This window comes from Crassostrea angulata, chromosome 7, assembly GCF_025612915.1.
Source record: "Crassostrea angulata isolate pt1a10 chromosome 7, ASM2561291v2, whole genome shotgun sequence".
Lineage (NCBI taxonomy): Eukaryota > Metazoa > Mollusca > Bivalvia > Ostreida > Ostreidae > Magallana > Magallana angulata.
In genome coordinates, this window is record NC_069117.1 from 56579145 (window position 1) to 56598450 (window position 19306).

The window sequence follows — 19306 nt, forward strand, 5'->3', positions numbered from 1 at the left end:
GGTTACTCATGTAAATTTTCCATCTTTGAGGCTATAGCAGATATAGTTCTAGAACAATTTATCAAACAGAGATACAAACCCAAATCAACTACGGTATTTTATCCTACATTTCTAATGTAGGTCAACCTGATGTTGTTATCTTGATTTTTTTCCCTGTATGTCTCATATTGACAAATTAAATTTTCAGGAAACAATAGCTGTGTTTGTGTACAGATATAGAGAGCACCTGATCAGAGATTAACAAGTTAAAATTAGTTCAGTCCTTCTCTGTGCCATTAAGGTGCATAAGGCTGGTGCTTATCTCTGGTTCCCAAGGTGCTGAGTGGATGAGAGTCATTGACTCCCCCTGGATCGGACACCAGTCCATCCCAGGTTAACCCCCCAGTGTAGGCTGTACCCGACTCCAGCTAGTTGACTGAGGCAATGTAGATTAAGTGCCTTGTCTAAGAGCACAACACACAACATCAAGTGACCATTGGAGTTTGAACCAGCAACCTTTTGGTTACTGGCCTATCACCTATGACCACTGAGCCACGTGCTCCACAGAATTTAATAAATCAATAGACAATTAGCTCTTGGATTTGTGCTAAATAACTAAAGATTTTTTAACGCAAAAGTTGGAGTCCAAATTCATTGGTCAAAATTGAGCACAAGAATAAACAATAAAAAGGTGTTTTTTATAGATTTATTTCACACATATCTGGTGACATGTACATCATATAAAACAAAATGATGATAACGATGATGATGATGATGATGATGATGCCAATGATGACATGGCCATGTGTCTACAAAAATTATTCGTCTACTTTATGCCTCTAACAACATAAAGCTGATCATTTGTTGAATGCATCACCATCCTACTTAAACTAATATATCTTTTGTATTCATGATTTCCCATAACAAGATGTACAAGTAAATATACAGAAGATACTTATGTATCCTATATATTATATATAAATAATGTCACTGATGTACAAATCGATTGCTGCCTTAGAATTCTCAGAGGTGACCTGAATGACATGCACATCATAAATATGTTCAGACCCAGACAAATCTAGATCTTAAGCTGGCTGATGACGTGTACACTGTGTAAAAAAAAATAACAATTTGATAATGTAAAAATGATGATGATGATGATGATGATGATGATGGCTAAGAGAGCCTGTTTACAACAAACATAATTCATTCATTAAAGCCTCTTGCACACAAATAACCTGACCAGTTAAATACATAACATAATTTGTCTTATTATAATATTTTAACTCCTTCATGTCCCCTTCTACCTGTTTATGTACTGAAATGATTCCTTGTGTGTCATCAGATAAACCCCTGCCATCCTCAACCTCTCAGAGGTGATACAAGTAACAAACAGAGAGAACACGGCCTATAACAAAACAGTGTTAAAGACCTAAACAAATATAGATCCAATGCACACTGCCCCATGAATTTCTGTTGTTAACAACTACAAGATGCACTTAACAGGCATGTCCAAGGAAGAGCCAGTAGGTAAAAAGCACTTTAATATAGCACTGTACAGCTAAACAACCTGAAGCATTTACAGCATCTTTACTGGCTACATGTCTCTCAACCAAATGTACATAACCTCAATGTAATGCGTGATTGCACACTTACCAAGAATAAGTCAAATTGAAAGACGTAATAGTTAAATCACTTCTTCAACAGAATATTCTTTTCCTCAGCTCACTTGCTGGATGAATTTAGTTGTGCATATTCTTCACACTTGGATCTCCTCTGAGGAGTTCAATAGAACCAGACAGTTCTCCATGTTGGACCCTAGAAGAATTCATCGATGTCGAAGCCATCATTCCCTGACCCTGACGGCTGCTCCGTCTCCTGTTCGCTGTCAGACTCTGACACCTGAAGGTCAGTGTTAATATCAGTCTCCATAGCAACAGGTGCAGACCCCTCCCCTGACTCCTCCTGCTTGATTTGATTGGCTGCTGCCTCTTGTGCGAGTGAGCTGTGCATGAAGAAGTCAGAGGGATCGAAACTGTTTTCATCCTCCTCCTGAAATTGGACTGGGTACTGGTAGTACTGCTGCGAGTTTTCCCCTTCAAACTGAGACATGCTGATATCTCCCTGATAGTTCTTACTATCCTGATCACCTGCTCAAATAAAACAAAAATTATGTTTACAAATATCATAATGGTTTATAACAATCTGCAGTTTTTCTTCTTTGATGACTGATGACTTGTATAAAAGTCATAGAAGTAATGTTTTTTTTTTTTTTAAAGATTTAGGTACCTGTATCTTCATTGTCCGAGTTTTCAGGAGTTATCTGTAAATCCTGAGCCAGACCATCTCCTTGTCCTGAGGCATCCTTTAATTTCAATTTCAAAATAAATGTCAATTATCGATAAAAGTATGGAACATTAAAATTCTTTTTAAACACTGCAATTTGAACCAGTACCCTGATAAATGAAATCATTGCTCAAGTAATTTGATAAACGTTAGCTCAATAAGCCAATCATTTTGAAAGTAAAACTGTCATTAAGCTACCATAGACATTTAAGTTATTTTTCCATTTTCCTTTCACAGATTGAATCCTGCATATACTCAATGAGTGAGACCTCACCATTCCTCCCTGGATGATCTCATCGTCTCCCTCGATGTCCACGTATTCCGAGTCGTACTCTGAGTGACCAGACTGGTTCAGCTGAAAACGTAACAGCTCAATCTTTATACCTCCACACATACACAATAATAAAGAACTGGGATTTATTCAGAATACTGGGCTGATTTTTACAAACAAACTAACAAAATAATGACCAATCAATAAAATAAAGATAATCATCAGCAACTGAACTAGTCACTTTGATACCATTAAATTATAAAAATAGAGATTTGAAATAAATGTTTATAAATGCAGTCTTGGTGGATTTATTACAGCAACACATGCATTAAGCATGGCATCACTTCCTGCCTTTGTGTCTATTCACATAAAATAGGTCATTAAACTGACTTCTTTGACAACAAGGAATGTTTCCACAGACAAGGTTCATCCTTACCCCTTTCCTGGAGTTATTCATCATCATGCTGTCATCATTTGTATCCTCTGCAATGGTGATGTTTTCTCTTGACATAGACATATTAGAGTCATCAATACTCTCATTGTCCATTCCTAAAAAAGAAAGGGACTTTATTGCTTTTAAGTTAATCTTTTTTTTTGATAGAATTATTTTGTGTTTATGCCAACATGAGATGGTGCATGAATGCTACCAAAATGCTACAGATTATCATTTGTTTATAAATTTATTATCTACTAGTTATCTATGACATTAAAGATTTGCTGAAAACAAGGCAACAATAAAGTTGAGGCTTTCATCCTGATCCAATTTAGAATTATTTTGTCAAAACACCAACATGAGATGAGCAAAGCTTAAATGCTTCAAAAATTTTCATTGAAAAGTTTTAACCATCATTGCTACAAATGAACTGAACATAATACGGTAATGGACGTGTCGTACCGAACAGGCTGCTGTCCTCGGGGTTGGCGGACGTCCCCGTCATGATGCTGTCCGTCTCCACTGCCTCCAGAGCTGCTTCCTGTGCAGCGCGGATATCACTCTCCATCTGACTCAGGCTCTCCTCATTCTGAAAACACAAAAATTATGTCTTAACAACATATATATAGCACACAAAATTAATGTGTCAATATGTCTAAAGACAGAGACTTCTCTGATCAAAACATTTCCTATTGTCTCTAGAACAGGTCCCATATAATCTACTGCAAAAACATTTTCACTACCAATATATTGTGTGTTACTTTGTTATGCAAACTTCAAAACTTCAACAGCATTTGTATGGCTGGCAAAATAAAGCAGACATGAAAATGAACCCAATGACACTAAAACACTGGAATGATCACCTCCTCATGTTCGATATAAATGTACCAACATGTATAATAAAAACAACTACATAACCTTTTCAACTTTTACATGATACACAGATCACAGAGCTGAATTGATTGGTTCCCTTACTTCTTGTAGTCACTTTCTACAGAGATTTGACACTGTACCAGAGACCATGAAACTACATTGAAATGACCAGTCTCCTTACCTCTTGGAGTCTCTCCCTACACAGGTCACTCATCTTGAGGGCCGTCTTGGTGTAGTTGCTCCCCGGCCCGTTATATTTCTCACAGTTCTGGTGAATCAGGTCGACGTCGTGTAGGAACTGTTCCCGCGTCTGATACTTGTGACTTTGCACATTCTGTAAAGGATACATCATTTTGTTGAGACTGACAAACACATCTTATCTTATCAAATTCTATACAATGTCATGTACAAGGAAGTTTGCTTCAAACATTGATTTGCCTTATACTGTGGAATCATCGTGTGTGTGGTTTGATGTTTTTGTGGATTCTGTGGTTAAGAATTATGCATGAATTTACATCCTGGTAAATTTGATACATGTATACCATTTACATGCACACACAAAAGGGATATTATTTTTTTCAACAAAAAAGTATAAAATCATATCCCCATATAGCAATTATGTTAATACACCCATAAACACAGTTTCCTATGAAATGATTCCACAGTACACTGCAATACCTACACTTTTATCAGTTCACTGCTTATCAAAAATGTTTATACCAGAATTAATGGAAAAGCCCATTGCTCATCAATAATAAATAAAAACATAGATCAAAATAATCCGATTGAGAGAACATTGAGTAAAGCTCTGCTGTACCTTCAGTAGAGTGGATAGATCCATCGGATGTTTGATGACGTCGTAGTAATCTTTGACAAACTTCCTGTTCACAGGTTGATGGAAGGGCCAGGACTGCAAACAAAACAGCAGATCATAATTACAATGCAATGATTTATCAAATAAATATCCATTTCTTTGAGCTACACATTGCAACATATAAATGTCCTCACATTTTCTATGGCCTTCATCTGTACAATGATATTCTCTAGGATGAAGGAAAAGGCCACTTGGTCGTTATCATCTAACAGAGGGTTAATGGCCTTTTCTATCCTCATCAGCTTGTCTTCTTTCTGTAAAACAAAGCATAACAAATCATGTCTACCCTTGTACTCTGTAGCTAAGTTTCATACAAAGAACAACAATGGCCATTTTGGCCATTTCATTACACATGTATAGAGTTTATGACTGGACCAAGGGGGATAATCTAAAACAAATGTGTTGGAACTTTTCTACTCTTGCAGTAACAACATAATAATTTTACCTCTGCAAATCTCTTGAAAACTAGCTCCATCATCTGCTGAGCTGTGAGAGTCAGGGCACTCTTTGGACCTAAATAAAGTTCATATGAAGTACTAGATTTAAACTAACACTATATCCAACCAATGAATGAAAGGATTACATGTACTATAGTATATCCAGACCCACACCAAGACAAAGCATCAAACTAAAGACCAGTTGTTGATGAGTGATGCAAAAACCTACCATTGTAGAGTTTAGAAAATAAAACTTCTAGTACTGTGGTTTCATTAATATTCAAGGGTATCAATTTTCGTGGATAAAGTGAAAATCACAGCTTCAAGGATACGTAAATTCGCGGCCAATGACCCTTTCAATACAAAATGTTAATTGTTAATAGAAATTGCATTTCAATGAACATTTAATTTCATGGATCAACTCAACAACGAAATCCACGAAAATTGGTATTCAACGAATATTGATGAAACCACAGTATTTGATCCAGAGAGTTAAAGAGACGATTTCCTCCAAACCATGACAAAACATCACTCTAAAGGCCAATTGTTTAGCGGTGTAGAAACCTACCATTGTAGAGTTTACAGTTCTCCACAATCTGGTTGACATCGATCAGAAACTTCTCTCTTGATTCATACTTCCTCGCTCTGATATTCTGAGAATAAAGCACACAAAATGTAAACGTAAACAGCTGAAAATATTTATAAAGGGATAATTCTGATATTAATTCAACTAAGAGCAATCACATACTTCTCTCATAGTCTGTAAATCCATGGGAGTCTTGATGACTCGGTAATAATCTGGGACTTCCTTAGCACTGACAGGGAACAGAAATGGCTGGGTCTGAAAAACATAACAATGGATCATCTAGTATAGTCCATATCTTAGTTAAAAAGTGAAATTAACGGTAACAGACTACAGTTTTAGTACCTACAATCAAAATAATATTAAATATTTTGAGGTAACAGTTTATCACCAGAAGGCATTCAAACTCACTGCACACCTGTTTAAGGTAATGATCCATACCACGCGAAATAACGCTGCCTAACGTTATTCACGCGTCACGTTATTACGTCAGTCCGTGCCCGACGCTTAGAGTAATGGCAGACGTCACCCACCGTGACAAAAACGGTAAATTCATTTCCAAAAAAAAGGCTAAGAAACTTCAAAACTTTCATAAATTTTATTCATTTAATGTTAAAAATCAGGAAAAAGGTGAAACAGATCACAATTATTCAAAACCCGTAAATAAATTAGAAAACAAAGAGGAAATTCACGAGGACTTTCTGGTGTCCAAATCCGAAACAAAAATAAACAACAATAATGAATACTTATTGGGCCGACGTGTCGTCGATATTCATCATATGGCAGACCAAATGGTATGTGAACAGTGTGGAACATTGCTCCATCTTCGGGACATAATTTCAGAAAAACTTTATGGATTGGCAAGTGTGTTTACGATGTTGTGCCGTTCCTGCCACACAATCAGAAAAATTTCAAGTGGAAAGAGAGATGGCTGTGGAGGATTCGAGATTAACTACAAAGTTACGATAGGTATGTCAATCAAGTACAAAAAAGGTGCCTACCCTAAAGGTCACAAAGTACACGATAAACGTATATTTATAACTTACCCTATCAAGACTAACCCTCTTTAATTATCTCATAATATATATATTCCGTAATCTGTAGTAGGGGTTAGCCTACAGATTATTTTGTCCTTAGGCACATCCATTAAAGGCCATTCCGGGTACCGCATCCATTCCAGGTCCGTTTAACGGTTATGAGTACACAAAAACACATTGAATTAGAATATTGCCACTCTTCTTACATATCTTCCGCCAAGTCGATTCCCCATATGACCCGCTCAGAATAATGAAAATATTAAAGCTTTATAAATCACTCTTTTTGAAAGAAATATTCCCAGCGACTGTTTCTCACAATGAAAAATCTACGAAATGACGTCAGTGATCAGGGGGACACAATTTGCAAGGGGGAATAATTTATTAAATGCAAATGCTGTTAATATTTTGTCAAATACCATAATTACGGATTTACACACACTCTGACAATTTCAAAACTATTTATCATGAACTATATTTGTACGTCACCAGCAAGTATGCAAAAGGGAGGGAGGGGGTAAAGATTATACCACTATAAACATCTTAGTTTGCATCTATTGCGCAGATACGAATGCATTAAAAAATTCTCCTATAAAGATCTTAATTTATTCTACATTTCATTTTCAATAGGCAATTTGCTATCAAAAAAAATAAATGAAGGTCTTTGAATCAAATATTTGTCCACGACCACCCTGAAATCTTCACACACAAATTAACGGTGGCATCGGAGGCAAATTGAAAGTAAAAGGGGGGGGGGGGTAGGCTTCACTAATGATCGACTAGCAAACAAAACCAAAAACAAAAATTCACATTTCACTCCCTCAATATTTTTGACAGATCCTTCTTTACAACTGCAGATTCTGTCTTTAAAAGAAAGTGCCATTTCCCCCCCAAAGTTCAACATGTTTTGTTAAATCCTATATTTTTTTTTTCAAATGATCCTCTTCTAATTTTTAAGCACAAAAAAATGTATTGCTCCTCCAACACTTTTTGGAAACAAAGTAATTAAGTAAACTTAACATATTTAGTATAAACCATTTTGGATTGGTCAAAACAAAAACTCCATGAATTTTCTAAATTACCTTGTAACAAATTCAAAAACGATATCAGAATATAGAAACACTAATTATTTTTTAAATGAAAAAAAAAATTAGTAGTATACTAATCATTCTTAAAATGGTTTAAGTTAATAACTTGATTTTAATTTGAGAAGGACCAACTTTACCATCAGACGTGAATAAGCGTAAATTAAGTTTATATATAACTACTGCTTTGTTGGTCTTTTTGATATTTTTTCATCCACTTTATAACTTATATACGGTATATATTTATATAACCTGCCTCCCACCTGTACCCACAATTATTGTAAAGTACTGTTAAATTGTACGTTATGGCAATGTATGTAATGTATACGCCAATAAACTACTATTAAATCTAAATTTCATTTGACTACCCTATATCTAAACAGTGTATAATGTATATTCATTGTGCAGAATCATCAATTTTTTACACATAAAAGTAACATCCACAATAATAATAATCCAATCTAACTAAATTTTCATATTCAATCACTTGTTAGCAAAGCCATAGGCCATGGCAATTTTTCATTTCTAATAAACTTCAAAATATACAAGGTGTACACTTGTAAGAATAACAAGAGGCTAATGAGCCACATCACTCACCTGAGCAACAATAGGCATGATATAATCAGCTTCATGGAGTCTTTATAAAAAATATCTGGATGTGGTATTAAACATGTAGAATAGGTCCTTTATACACAAAAAAAAATCTGCCCCCCTCCCTTGGAAACATCTGCTAAGAAAATGAATGGAAACTACAAATACTCCCCCAATAATTGAAATTTTTCTAAGTCCAAGACACATAACTGTCAAAAATTGCTCGATTGTACCCAAAATTTAACTTGATCTAGATATTATTATGATAAACCTGTATACCAAATTTTATTTCAATATGTACATCCTATGGGAAGAAAATTAACAGTAACTGCAAATATATGGAATTTTTCTATGTCAGAGGGGCATAACGTTGTCAAAATTGCTTAATTGTACCCAAATCAAACTTGATCTAAATATTATTATGATAAATCTGAATACTAAATTTCATTTCGATAAGTTTAATTTCTGCAAAGAAAATGAATGAAAACTGCAAAAAATTGGAATTTTTCTACGTCCAAGGGGCACAACTCTGTCGAAAATTGCTCATTTGTACCCAAAACGAACTTGACCTAAATATTATTATTATAAACCTCAATACTAAATTTCATTTCAATAAGTTCAGCCTCTGCAAAGAAAATGAACGGAAACTGTAAATAAATGGAATTTTCCTACATGTATGTCCAAGGGGCACAACTCTGTTGAAAATTGCTCGATCGTATCCCAAATCGAATTTGACCTAGATATTACATGTATTATGATAAATCTGTATACTAAATTTCATCTCAATAAGTTTAGCCTCTAAGAAAATGAATGGAAACTGTTGGTGGACCGACCAACAGCAGCAAAGCAATAGCCCCCCCCCCCCCCCCCCTCCTCTTCAAGGGAGGCATAAAAAAGATTTAAAGATATTTCTCTATATATCCCTATGTAAAGATTTACTCTATATATTTCTATGTAAAAAGTTGATGCCCCATTATGGCCCCATCCTACCCCAAAGGGTCATGATTTTCAAAAACTTTAAATCTACACTACTTTAGAATGCTTCAACATAAGTTTCAGCTTTCCTGGCCAAATGGTTCAAGTTGCCTGCTAGATGCCCATTACTAAGTGGAATTTTTATCATTAGATTTAGTGCACAAAGTAACTGATTCCTCAAACTAACTATTTAAACAGGGATCAAGGATTTGAAAATCTCAGTAGAGGCCTTTCATCTTCACAATGCACTGCTTTAAGTCCAATATCAAGCAGTAGAAAATTATTGAAGTCATCCATGTGATTGTGCATTCAAACTAACTCCTTGGGGTTTTGACCTAATATATGTTTCTCAAGATAATGTGTCAATATGTCTGACCGTTTTTTAATTTATAACTCTATACAGCAGAGTCAACAATTTCCACCCACAGGGTTTTGTGCTTAGCCCCATCTCATATCCCTTGGACCCGGAAAACGTGACTGACAAACTTAATGAAAATTTAAGTCTTTTCCTGATCTGTTGGAAAGAGAAAATAAGTTTTTTTGACCCACAAATAATAGATTACCATTTTTGTTAAGATGCACATCTTCTCATTATGTCTTGGTAAACTATTTAATTTCCTAAAATTCTGCTGATGATGATTTATGTGTATGTATATAAGAAAAATAAATAAACAAAAATGATAGACTGGTTGGCAGGAATATAAAAATCTAGCTATACTTTATGTAAAAATTTCAGCATTAGTTTGACTCTTCTCTGAATAAAAAATAATGTCTTGCATTTTCCTTTCAGGCATGATCAATTCTGGTATGGGTCCCAGACATGTAAATACTTTTTTAACGGCCTGTGATATTCCGCCAATAAACCATAAAACTATAGCCAAAAAAGAAAACATCATTGGGCAGGTAATTGAAGAGGAGGCCAAAAAATCTTGTGCAAGATCACTCGAGGAAGAAATTCAATCCTCCAATACTTTGGAGTGCAGCTATGATGCCGGCTGGCAGACTCGTGGCACAGGGTGGAACTACAACAGCATTTCAGGCAAGTACAGTAGTGTCCGATCCTCATCAGTCTGTGTCCGATTAAAATTATCTGAAATAATGAATATTAGTTCCTTTACAAATGAAAAAAGGTAACAAACAAGATTATGTGCAACATTATATTGTAGTGCAGTGTACAGTTGTTGTTATTCTTCTTTAGAGTAAGAGGACCTTCCAAATACAGTAAATTTAATTTTGAACACAATAGTGTATTGTTATACATGTACTTTCATGTTAAATACTGAAATCTGATTGGTTAAGACGCAGTTCATAATCCGTTCTATTACCCTCAGCGTTAGCAACGCACTTAGCAACGGGTAACATTACAAATTGTTACATGCGCGAAAATTATGCGTGTACAGTTCGCTGTAGAATTCATGTTATTCCTATATAAAAGCAGTAAAATTTTCTTAAAATTAAGACATTCAGTATAACAAAACAATAGTGCCTGTTGGGGAGGATAACAGTTGAAATTGACACCCCTCGAAAACCATTGTCAACCTCCGCTTCGCATCTGTTTATTTTTTCATTTTATTCCTTTTTATTTAGTTCAAAATGTTCTATTGTTTATTTCCTCCCTTCTCATATACTTACCTGCCTACTGTACATGCATACACAATTAGCTTAAAAATGGATCGATATGACAGTAAAGTATGGCTCTTGCTAGTTTATATATATATAATCATCGGTTGACAATGGTTTTCTCGGGTTGTCAATTTCAACTGTTACCCTCCCAAACAGGCACTATTTATATAATGTGATATAAGAATGGTCCACTTACTTCGCATGATACTTTGTATGTTCAATCTTCAAATGTAATTTTCATGTCATGTTTTTCTACAGGACATGGAACACTGATTGGGAAGGAAACTGGCAAAGTTCTGCAGTTTGAGACAAGGAGTAAAAGTTGCAGTGTCTGTGACTACCATACAGAGGGTCCAATACCAGTACATCAGTGTACAAGAAATTGGGATGGATCTAGCAAGGCCATGGAGCCAGACATGGCCATGTCTATGCTCCACAAAATGAAAGACAGTGGCCATCCAGTGCAGATCATTCACGGTGACAACGATTCCACCACTTCTTCCTCTTTGAAATTGGAGTTTCCTGAAATCAGAAAAAAAGATGACAAAAATCATATAAAAAAGGGAATTTCAAAAAAGCTGTACACATTAGCCACAAAGTGGAAGGAGCTTAAGTCCCAGTCATCTGTGATTCCATACCTAGTGAGGTGTTTTATGTATGCTCTTGCCAAGGCCAACACCAGTGATGATGTCCATGAAGGACTTTCACAGATTGTGCCTCACATCTTTGGTGAACATAAATTGTGCAGTGACGACTGGTGTTCATTCTCGAGAGATTCTTCAAATTTCAGGTAAGAAAGGAAAAATTTATAAGTGTTTAATCAAATTTAAGCCCTTAGATTAATTAAACTTATCTATGTTAGGTAATATGCATATCTACACATTGTGGCTTAAATACTTACAAAATTCTGAGCAGTGGTGTAAGAGGAGTTGTACTTTTAAAACATTAGGACTGGCTGGGGAACAGGTAAAAACAATGACAACCACCCCCCCCCCCTTCCTCTGGCAAGTTTAAAATAGAAGTGAATAAGATTTTCTTAGATTTATACATTTTCACAATATGGCCATATTGGCCTTGGAAGCCCTATGGCCTTCCTCCTGATGCTCAGATGCTTTACATCATTTTTGTTCAAAATAACCTCAGTAGTTTGAGAGAAGATGCTGAATATGTATTGGTCGTATACATATATTTCTAAGACAAAAGATAACAAAACTTTTTTTAAAATTCAGGTTCAAACACCTACCAAATGGACAGCCACTCAAGGAGGAAGGTCTCAGGCATGCCCTTGAAGAAATGGTAGAAATGTATAAAAAAAAGAGCTGACCAACTCGTTGAAATGGGATCAACCCAAGGAAATGAAAATTTCAATTTTATCGTTTCCAGCAAAGCTCCAAAAAATCGGTTAGTATACTCAATATAAATTTATTTAATTAATTGAAACTTTGAAGTATGTACACTATCATTAAAATGATATGAAAATTTAGGTTAACATGAACATCAATATACAAATGATAATGAATCTAATCATGAACATCTAGTCATTGAATCAAAAAGATTGCTCCCTTTACATTCATCTACTGCACTTCAGAACCCTTTTGACTAACAATTAAAATGTTTACCTAGATATCGATAATAAATTACGGTACAAAAAATAAATACCATATTAGAAATGTTTTTTACCTTTTCATATAACTTTTTTTTAGATGTTATGGGCGTTCACGGTCTTTGATGCACAGAGTATCAGCAGCAGTTCTGCAAAAAAATGAAGGGCATACTTGGATTAACAAGGTATTAACTGTTAACAATATTTCAATTCTTAAAATACATAAATGTTGGTCTAAAAAATGCATAAAATAATAGACTCATATATTTATAATATTTCTTTTCCTTACAGGTATGTCAAGCTGCAACACTCTCTCCAGGGCACTATTCCAGTATTCTTGGCAAGCGTCTTGACAGAAACCGTCTCTGGCAAAACACACGACAAAGGCTAAGAAAAACTAAGAAGAGACGTCTTGAACTGAAAAAAAGGAAATCCTCCGAAGCTTCTTTAAGTACTGTGAGAGAGGGCACAATCTACTCTGAAAACATTGAATTGAGTTCCCCTATGACAGATGAGGAAAATTGCATCATTCCTTCCAGACCAACCCTCAAAGGAACGAAAGTTTTGTCCATTTCGACTTGGAGACAACAGGCCTCGAAAGAACTTCTGATATTGTACAGTTATCTGCAGTGTGTGGAACAGCTGTCATGAACAAATACGTAGTGCCCAGGAAGAGGATGTCACTAGCTGCAAGCAGAGTCACTGGAATTCGATTTTCCTCCAATGACAACCAAATGTTTTGCAAAGGTCAAAGAGTTGAAACTGTAAACGTCCATGCTGCTCTCCTAGACTTCATCGAGTTCTTGAAAGGCTTTGAGAATCCTGTGCTAGTTGGACATAACATCATCTCTTTTGACATTCCTGTGCTCCTTCACAAACTAAGTGAATTTCATCTGCTGAACGAATTTCTTTCAACAGTTCATCTTTGCATTGACACATTAAAATTATCCCGAAAATTATTCAAGAAAGAAGAAGTTGGAAATTTCAGGCAACAAACCCTAGTTTCAGTTCTCCTCAAGAAGGAATATTCAGCTCATGACGCACTGCAGGATGTACTTTTGCTACAAGAGCTCTTCATGGGTGTACTGAATGAAAACCTGTCCAAGAATGACCTGTATCACATCAACTTCAAGGACCTATTGTCTTCATTTACACCTCTGGTTGAAAAAAAGTGTATGTCTTCAACAAGTGCCAGAAAACTTGCTCAACAAGGGATTAGACTTTGTCATTTGCAGATTGCACAAAAGAGAGATTCGTCTTCAGGCGTTGAAATTATTCTTCGCAGTGCATCTCTGAGCAAGAAAGTCGCATCCAAAATTTGCCAGTACCTGAAAGAAGAATGAAATATGTTTTTCTTATGATCAAAAATATTGTTTAATATTTTTACTGAAACTGAATTTGGTCATATTGATTTTTTTTCTTCAGAAACATGCTAATTTTGAAATATACATGTAAAACAATTGTGATTTCCCATGTCCAGCATTGTGCTTCAGCCTTATACAGGTCATTGTGTTTCTTAAAATATGAATTGTAACAATAGTATACTACATCTAATAGATACTAACAATACTTCCAAAATTGTGCTGTAAAAATATGATTCGTAAAAATATTACTAATTGTACAATTAACTGAGTTTTGATAAAATTATTCTTTTCAAAAATGACCCCATAAATATTTTGTATTGTTCAAGTTAACAGAAAATGCCCCTTTCAACACATGTCTGCTCTGTATCCAAACCCCATACAATACATGTACTTATAAAAGAAACTGTCTTTCAATTTAATAATTAATTCTTTTATTTAACAGTTTATTGAAATTTATTTTTGTATATTGATAATTGTTTTACTTTAGGAATGTCCCTTAAAATAGACGTTGTTTGATGGAATCTGTAAATTCAATTAAATATGATTCATAAATGTAAAGTAAATACTCTGTACATGGTATCATAATCAGTATGTCTAGTATTTATAAAGCCACAAAGATAATAAATGCTTTCATAGTTGATTAACATGATTTTGGACAATTTTAGATTGATTTTGGTTAATGTGTATGTCTAGTGGTTCACCTAATATAGCCATTCCATGATTAATTTTTCACACTTGTTCAATGATTTTTGACAGTTACTAAAGAACTATCTTTAATGTTATATATCTGGTGTTTCACCTACCAATAGCAATGGTAGTGATTTCATAGTTGTTTGATTTCTGATTAATATTTTTGAATGTGGTATGTCTATTGCATGGATGGGGTAATAGTAATTTGTAATTATAATTGAGTATATTTAATTACAAATGCAATTGAAAGTAATGTATAATTGACCTGTTTTTCAATTACATGTAATTGTAATTTAGTTAATTACTTTCAAAAAGGCATGCAATTCAAATTACTCTTCAGTCACTAATACTTTCAATTACACACTGATGACTGTATATTATATGAATAAGAAAGCTTTCCACTATCCAACCCCACACTTCCAATAGTACAAAAGTATAAAACAATACAAGATCAAATTAGGAAGAGCACTGAAATGCATTTAAATTTAAGCAAATATACTTGTAGTTTTTTTTATATAAACTTTTTCACTTATTCTGCACTATCTAATCATGAGGTTCCCAAAATTATGTCAAACATGAATATCAAAGTTTGTAGAATTTATGAATTTGTTAGGGACCAAATATGTTTTATGGCATGCTTAATCTCTTTTACCTAAAGATTTGAATATTTATTGGATAACATTTATAGTCTGCTCTTGATCGCAGATTTACCTAACCTGTAAATATTTTCAATTTGAAACAGATTTAGTGGAGATAGCTGTTCACTTTCAGTGTTCCATAAAAGACCTATAAACATGATAGATATAGATACTGAATGATTAATAATCATTAAATGAAACTGTAAACACATGCAGGGGTTGTAGCTAAATCATAAGTAGAACTCTATGTTTGTCTGTCGGTATGAATGAATAAGGTGATGGGTTTATAAATGTAGCAATTTGTGTTCATGTATATGTTAAACAACAAATTAACTTGCAATTTATAATTATATGACAAAAGTCAAGCTTATTTTTAATATCCAATTATCCTTGGTCTTGTATACAAAAAAATAGTAATAATATATCACTGTATAAACTGGTAAATAATACTATATACTATATTCTATGATTATTTTTTAACACCACTTCTTGACTTTGTATTTTGGAGAGCGTTTATGTAGGCTTTGCCTGTTGCTTAATCCATTTAATTACTCAATAAAATATGTTTAAATTATAAGTAGATTTTCATGACAAAATTTGTACATGTCATATCTGCTTTATAAATTCAATGTCTATCAATCAGTATCATTCTAAAATGTAATGTGCAATTTGATTTAATTACATTTGCAAAGTAATTGCAATTTAGTTATTTATATTTGAAAATCTTTGTAATGGTAAAAGTAATTGTAATTTAATTCATTTCTTTCAAATGTAATTGACACTATCTCTGAGTCAATTGTTTCAAATACATGTATTAATACCAATGCAATGGTTTCATAGTTGTTTAATGGCAATTTCAGATCAATTTTTGATGAATTCTTGAGAACAAAACTTAAGGAATAAGTTATCTGTGTTATTAAAACAATCAGCATGAATATATGTGTAGTTCAATAGTATGTCTTGAATAAAAATTTGTAGACTTTCAATGAAGCTGACTTTGATTTTTGTGTGTGCATATACAACAAGTCTTTAGCAAGTGTATAATTTATGCATTAATTCATATAGCCAATTATATAATTATTAGAGTAGTAATAATCAGACCAATTTTTCTATCGATAATCAAATTGAATCAAAGGCAAACAATAGATTATAAAACAAATACTGTAAACTTTCAAATTCCAACAAATTTAAATTTCTTCCTCCTGAGTAAAAGATATCAGCATAAATGAAAACAGCTTTTTTATTTATAAATCAGAGATAGATTGATTTATTGAATGAACTTTTCTTTAAACAGATTGAATGTATACCTTGGGACCAACAGAGGGCAAACTTGAATTTAATGCCGTGTATTTTGGAAATATAATTTCAACCATTTGACCCAATTACAATTGTAATGTATTAGATCTGTTTAATGTTGACGATTATTTATGCTTTAATTTGGCAGAGTTATTAACTAGTTACAAGTTCCCAACTAAGCGTAATAACAGCACAATGTACTGTATAATGTCATTGTGGTTGCATCAACCGTATTTATATTAACCCATAAAGATAAGACAGTCGTCACTTCAACTTCTTTTTCTGAGGAAATTCTGGGGAATTTACTGATTCGTCACTGTATAATAATACCTCAGTCATATGTAATATGTATACTCTACGCAAAATGGTTATCAGTCAAGTGACTGGATTTTAGCGACAATCAATGATAAAAATGACTATCGATTGTCGCCAACTTCATCAATGATTTTTTAATAGTCAGCAACTATCGTAACAACACTAAACTTGATTATTTATTTCTTCCAGCTATGGGCGCCGCCATATTGGCAGCCATTTTGTTTTTAAAAAGTTAGTTCAATCATTGATTGATCAGTACTTATCGATGTTTGTTGCCCCTAAACTCGATTAAATAAGTTCCAGTGTTTCAATAGAAGGTAATTCGAATAAAAAGAAATTAAAAAGGAAACCAGATAATTTTCAATAGTGCTTCAATCAAGAAACACGACATGTTCTATGTATGTCTTATCAAATTATCAGATGGAAAATAAAAACATTAAGGTCAAAGAACTGATCTTTTAGATACCGAATAAAGTATTCAAATTCATTACAGCGGCATTTATATGAATTAAATTGATGAACAATGAAAGAAGAAATAAAAAAAATTGGAATCACGTAACTCTCTTCGGCTATTTCCGTAGACAAAACTTGAACGTTTTATGTCTGAGATATGACGTCATAATGTAGACTGAGCATGCGACGTTTAGTTTAACTTTGACGAATGATTTGAGTAGGCAACCATGCAGGCAGATCCTACTGTGTGCGTTTTAAATAGATTTTATCACACAAAAATCAAACTGCATTCTGTTAAATCTGCGCTCGGTCCAACGGTCACACCGTTTACATATTATAGAAGTTGGATAATGAAAAGAACAAGGTAGCTCATAGTTTGGATCTGTTGCACAAGATAGTGAATACCCAGCTCATTGCTATATTGTATTGTGTTTTTACTATACATATTATTTTTAACAAACTTAAAATCGAAGCGAAGAAGATCTGCTTTGTGGTTGTTACATTGCAAGTATATGGGACAAATTCTTACTGTGAGCAGAGACATAAATAACATAACAATAACAATGTTATTTATGTTTCTGCTGTGACTTGAACCTCACCTGATTGCTGGTCACGGTAAGATTATTCTTTCTGCATGTAGGTTGTTGGGCAATAAAAATGCACAACGGAAACGGACTTTTAACATCAAATGATAGAGTAACAAACCTCTAAACTACAAGGCTACTGTGAAAAAATCTATGGATTTTTTACGGTTAAAATTACCCCCACAAGATGGCGACCAAGGGACATAATTTTTGTGAAGTGCGGATCGATAGGTCTACAGGTTAAACAGTTAAATAGTAAATTATTTTTACAAAAGCTGTCCCATGCCATCTAAAACACGATAGCATATCACTACTAGTTAAATTTACCTTGACTTGGTAAGCTGTAAGGCAGGTGCTGCATAGCATGGTTTTGAGACCACAAGTGATGAAAGAGGGAATATTGGAATCGATGTAAATCACCCGTGGTTTACCGGCGATGGCTCATTCATCTCAAATCAAGATAAAGAACGATGTATTTCCTTTCGTCATCTTAGGGAAATCTGACATATAGTTTGGAACGAACTTGTTGATCTGTAAAACTGCCTTTTCTATAAATATTCGTATCATATTCGACCGAACACTGCTTATTCTCATTCATCATCATTTCATGACTTCGAAATCCCGGGAACATTTCCCGTGCGCATGCGCACTGAGGAAATATGAATTTTCTAAACATTGAACCCGATGTCTATTAAGCACATTGCCCGCGAAAGTATTTAACTGCGTTCTATACTTCAAGTAATTTAACAATCAGTTTATAAATTTCGTATAATTGTTTTATTTATGGAAACCTTAATTTTCCAAACGATTATTGTAAAAAAATCATAAAAAGTATGAATTTTAATGAGATTTTTCATTTCAACACTTTTCACTAGATTTGACTTAAAATTATATATTTTTCTTGTAAAACACCCGCTGCTCCAATAAATTTGTATGCCAAAATATGTACATATCATTGGCATAAAACATACTCATTTTAAAAAAAAATCTGTACGTAAAATATCTAGCAGCAACTTGATTTTTAACGACATCACATGCCCAATTTTTAGTTGCATATCTGCAATTCCCCCCAAATATTCCAGATATTGGGTCAGTAGATTAAAATAAATGATAAAACTGCTTTATTAGCATATTTTGACTATATTGCATATGACAGTTTATTTATAAACTCCAAAGTTTTAAAATTAATCACTTAATAGTTTTAATATGGCCTAGACGTAAATTCACGAGACAATGTCTATTTTTAGTAACTGCCCGAA

The 19306-nt window shown here is 33.9% G+C and overlaps 2 protein-coding genes and 1 long non-coding RNA gene across 3 annotated transcripts in view; 1 reads left to right on the plus strand and 2 right to left on the minus strand.

Annotated features, from left to right (window-relative positions):
* Positions 1-674: 674 nt before the first annotated feature.
* LOC128192971 (transcription initiation factor TFIID subunit 1-like) overlaps positions 675-19306 on the minus strand; it is a 31148-nt gene continuing 12516 nt past the window's right edge. The window contains exons 33-43 of the mRNA XM_052866114.1: positions 5962-6054; positions 5782-5866; positions 5222-5289; positions 4911-5030; positions 4720-4812; positions 4084-4236; positions 3492-3618; positions 3033-3145; positions 2600-2680; positions 2269-2344; positions 675-2129 (exon numbers count right to left, since the gene is read on the minus strand). Of these exons, the coding sequence (XP_052722074.1) occupies positions 1798-2129; positions 2269-2344; positions 2600-2680; positions 3033-3145; positions 3492-3618; positions 4084-4236; positions 4720-4812; positions 4911-5030; positions 5222-5289; positions 5782-5866; positions 5962-6054 (1341 nt within the window). The 3' untranslated portion in view covers positions 675-1797. The remainder of the gene's footprint in view (positions 2130-2268; positions 2345-2599; positions 2681-3032; positions 3146-3491; positions 3619-4083; positions 4237-4719; positions 4813-4910; positions 5031-5221; positions 5290-5781; positions 5867-5961; positions 6055-19306) is intronic.
* On the plus strand, positions 11344-13095 carry LOC128192972 (uncharacterized). Its single transcript, XM_052866115.1, has 4 exons — positions 11344-11894; positions 12334-12505; positions 12808-12892; positions 12999-13095. Exons 1-2 carry the CDS (start codon positions 11344-11346, stop codon positions 12425-12427), a joined length of 645 nt encoding a protein of 214 aa, XP_052722075.1. The 3' UTR covers positions 12428-12505; positions 12808-12892; positions 12999-13095.
* On the minus strand, positions 11495-18480 carry LOC128192973 (uncharacterized). The gene is made up of 6 exons (XR_008244581.1): positions 18375-18480; positions 12997-14035; positions 12785-12856; positions 12348-12388; positions 11743-11881; positions 11495-11626 (listed from the first exon to the last, which is right to left on the minus strand). It is a non-coding gene; the product is annotated as an uncharacterized LOC128192973 (long non-coding RNA).